General features: G+C 38.6%; 1 gene segment (V, D, J or C); it reads left to right on the top strand.

Annotated features, from left to right (window-relative positions):
* Nucleotides 1-3: 3 nt before the first annotated feature.
* Nucleotides 4-2,052, top strand: LOC123255797 (the record flags this gene model as incomplete). The annotated part of the segment is given in 4 exon segments: nucleotides 4-160; nucleotides 1,157-1,174; nucleotides 1,345-1,451; nucleotides 1,811-2,052. Coding segments are annotated over 4 exon segments (303 nt in total), but the record flags the coding sequence as incomplete, so codon positions are not given.
* Between the last annotated feature and the right edge of the window lie 2,363 nt (nucleotides 2,053-4,415).

Genomic DNA, 4,415 nt, shown 5'->3' with positions numbered 1-4,415 from the left:
AGCAGCCGCCTCCGGATTTCTGCTCCCTTCTGGCGCAATCCCAAGAACAGCTTTCGTTGCCAAGTTCGGTTTTATGGCATCGCAGAGAATGAGACCTGGACAAGTACCCTGAGCAAACCTGTCACTCAGAATGTCAGTGACCAGATCTGGGGAAAGGCAGGTGAGAAACTTTAGGAGGAAGGAAGGGGTTCAGGGAAAGGTAAGGCTGAGAACTAAAAATAAGGAGAGAGAAAGGAAAGAACTAAGAAGATCAAGAAAAAAAGAGAGAAGAAAGATAAACAATGCTCGGATAATTAGAGAACAAAGGAGAAAACAGTTCTCCTAGGAATTTTCCATGGTACCTAGGCCTGGGAGGCAAGAAGATTAACAAATAAATCAATGAACTAATAATAGCTAACATTTATAGAGAACATACTATGTGCCAGACACTGAGCTAAGATATGTATTATTTCATTTCATCCCCACAACAACCCTAGGAAGTAGGTGTTATTATTATCTTCTTTTTACAGATAGGAAAATTGAAGCAAAAATAAATTATGTGATTAGCCAAAGGTCACATAGATACTAAGCATCAGAGGCAGGATTTGGACTCAGGACTTCATAACTTCAGGCCTGGCACTTTAACCACTGGCTTAACTAGATGCCTTATTCCCCACTTCCTAGGTGTGTGGACATCTACTTAGTTGCTGCCCTATCTCCCAGTCCCTACCAGACCTTCACAGAGAATATTTCCAGACTAAAAACCTATCCTGTTCAGCAGTCTATGGGGTGTCCTGCTGAATTTACACCTGCCTCCCCTGCTCTACTCCATTTCCCCAAGATCATCATTGATATGTTTTGATATATTTTATAGATGCAAGCTAGGAAAGACTCAAGTAATTAAGCACTTATTTAAAACAACTGTTTTCCTGAAACTGTGGGAGATGCTGAGGATACAAATAGAAAAAGTGAGACAGTCTATGCCTTCAAGCAACTTACAGTCTCCCAATTTCAGAACCAGTGCTGGAGCTGGAGAGAGCTTAGGGATTTGTATTTATAGAGTGTCATACTTATTTCTTTATAAACATGGGTTTGGGCTAACTTCCATGGCCACTCATAAAAGCCTCCTTGAGGAAATTGAGATCAATTATATCTCTCTCCCAATTTTCTGTTTCAGATTGCGGGATCACCTCTGGTAAGTGAGCCTCTCTTTTCATTTCTTACCATTCAGTGCCCCTATCCTTGTGGCTATGGCCTAGGGAAGGAACCCATGGGCACTAGCGGGGCACATACCTATACCCTAACCCAGCAACAATGAGACCATAAGACTGAGGAAGTCTATTTTGGAGGTCTTTGTTCCCACAGAGTCCTATCAGGATAGTATCCAGTCTGCCACCTTTTTGTATGAAATCCTCCTGGGGAAGGCTATGCTATATGGTCTGCTGGTCAGTATCCTGGTGTTGAGAACCATGGTAAGTGAGGCAAAGGGGAGGGTCAGATGGGCCAAAGGTGCAATCTTTAACTAACTAACTCACGGGAGTGTGACAATCTCATAGATCACTGAGGAAAGGAGAAGATACAGGTTCAAGGGCATCATGGAAGAATTCTATCGATTTCTTTAAGCTCACATTTGGGATTATTGAGAGTGGTGAGATTCAGGGTGAATTTGAAAGAGTTAATTTGAATGAGTTAATGGATCTAATAAAAATCTATCCAGGGATTACCTTTCAGAGACAATTTGGGGCAATCCTAATTTTTGAGCTTCTTATCTCACCCTCAACTCCTATGTTCTTTGAAAGCCTGACAAGCCCATATTGTCTCTCTTCCTCAGGCCAAGAAAAACTATTCTTGAAGCCAGCTGTGGACCAGAGAGCAGAGTTCTAAGAGCAAAGGACCTTCATTCTTTCATCACCCCAGCTTGGCTCCTCCTTTATCCATTTCCAGCCTGTGTTCCAGAATAATTGTTCTTCCTTCTCTCCTCATCTGTATCCCTCATAAAATTCCTCAAAGAGAACTATGTAAGCCAGAAGGGGCAAAGGTGGTGGATTAATCTGAAAGCAATAAAAATATCTTTCGCTCTTGTGAGTCTGTCTTATCCCTATCTATTCCTGGCATATGCACTGTAACCTTAGTCACAAAAGATGTTTCCAGGAAGTAAGTGATAGTAATTTATGGAAAATATTCTTTAACAGATGAAGAGAACCACCATCATATTTACATGACCCATGCCCAGATCTTTAGGAACAACCTCAGCTCTCTCTAAACAGGGAGCCCAGGGAGAGAGCTTAGCCAATATAAAGTACTTGGCAGCAGGTGCCACTGGGAAGAAGATTAGGCAGAGGGACACCATGGTGCCCCGTCAATGTAAAGGGCCATAGGTGGAAACCAGGAAAATAGAAATTTGGAGTGAAAGAGAGCTATTCTAGAAGAAGGGAAGGTACTGAGATATGAAGCAAAGGGTAAATAGTAAATGGTTGCTTTAAGTTTTGCAAAACTCTGAACTTTATCATTGTGCTATGAGGGAGAATTTTAGGTATCATCAACTCTATTAAATTACAGGGTGTTCCAAAGGTCTTAGTGTAGTTTTAATAACTCCATACATATAAATATTACAAACTCACAAAAGTAATATTTTAAAGGCTAATTATATAAAAATTTTAAATATTCATATTTCTTATTAAAATTTTAATATAACTATCTTGTGCTAGCTGATTTTTGAACTTCGTAGCAACTTTCATCATCTACAGCTCAATGACTAAAAGGATTACATTTCTAATCTTAGACTTAAGATCTTCTAAAGAATGAGTTTTTGATGTATACATGACAGTTTTGACATGACTTCACAAGAAAAAGTCTAATGGAGTTAGATCAGATGACTTAGGTGGTTAAGCAAGAGGACATCCTATACTGACCCACTAATCAGCAGAAGTATCATTCAGAAACTGTCACATATGTAGTGCATAATAATAGGATGTCATTTTAGTTAGAATTAAAATCTTTAATTTACTACTTAAAATTTTCAAATTTATGTCATTTCAAAATTAGTTCAGATAATGTCTTTCAAATTATGTTTTTCATAAGTTTGTATCATTATATTTTTGAAGTTAATAGAGCTTTAATTTGAACTAAAACTTTTGAGACAGCCTGTATATGAGGAAGATAAGGTTTGGAGGTGTTAAAATCATAGATCTAGAACTAGAAAGGAACTGAGAGAACATCTAGTCCAAACCATGGATTTTACAGATGAAGAAACTGAGGTTTTGCAGGTAATAAGTCTCAAAGGCAGATTTAAGCTAAGGTAATATCTATGTTACCACTTCATCAATACTTCCCACTTCCAATTTATACTGCCTTTCAGATGGGAAAATGGGAAATAAAAGAGAGAGAATGGGAAGGAAAAAGGACAGGAAAACCCGAATCTTCACAGAGGCCTTGCACTACTGAAAAAGAGAAGATGCTAAACTAGAGCTATTTCAGGGGAAGAATCATTGTGTATCGTAGTTAAGGTAAAGTTTGTTACGATATGAGGAAAAATAAAAACATAAACCTGTGAGTTTTAATGAGTTTCTCAAATAATTCTTCCCCTGAGAAGAAACTGATTAGGAGATATAAACATTCATGTTTACTTAGCAGGCACTTTTCCCAAAGTTGAAATACATTCTCTGTGTTTCTAGTTGCTGCTACTCAATCCCCAAGGATCCAGTAATTTTGAATGATATGAGAAAAACAGATTTCTGAATCCACAAAGCTGAGGAAAAGTCAAAGGTCCCAGGTGACTTCCTCAAGGCACTTCCTCCTCTTGTAGCTCAGCATAAGATAGAATCCTAAACTCATCATACAGAGGGAACCATTGAACTGGCCCTATAGACAATGGACAACAAAGAACCAGAGGGGTCAGTGAACCAACTTAGTAGGAGTAAAGGTAAGTTGTGGAAACTATATATTTAAATGGGGGGTCAGAGAAAAGTCAGTCAATCTCTGCCAGCATCTCTGGTCAGTTCATGGGGTTGGAGTTATGTGATTAAGATGTTGATCCATCAGCAATAAATTAAAGGGATTCTTTGATAAATCACCTCCATTGTCTTTGTGTAAAAAAGATTTTGTGCTCAATTATGCTTAGGCTATGTATCTGCTCCTCATTCAACATTCATTCAATGTTTATTAAGCACCTGTCATGTCCAAGGACCAATATTTTGTAATTATGGTAGTAGGCAATGGGTCTGACTAAGAAATGGATAAACAAGAAAGCTCTCCCAACTTCCCTAAAAGGGGATCCCAATGCTGATACCTCTCTTTAGGCAAAGAAAAATAAAAACCACACTGCCACCGCCTAAATTCCTTTCAAGTCTCAGTTCAAATACCACATCCTCCATGAAATATCTCCTAATCATTCCAGCTGCCAGGAACTTCCCTCCTAAAATTTTTACTAACACATA

This window comes from Gracilinanus agilis, unplaced genomic scaffold (assembly GCF_016433145.1).
Source record: "Gracilinanus agilis isolate LMUSP501 unplaced genomic scaffold, AgileGrace unplaced_scaffold52485, whole genome shotgun sequence".
Classification (NCBI taxonomy): domain Eukaryota; kingdom Metazoa; phylum Chordata; class Mammalia; order Didelphimorphia; family Didelphidae; genus Gracilinanus; species Gracilinanus agilis.
Note: the sequence above shows the minus strand (reverse complement) of the source record. Positions and strands in the feature narration are given on the sequence as shown.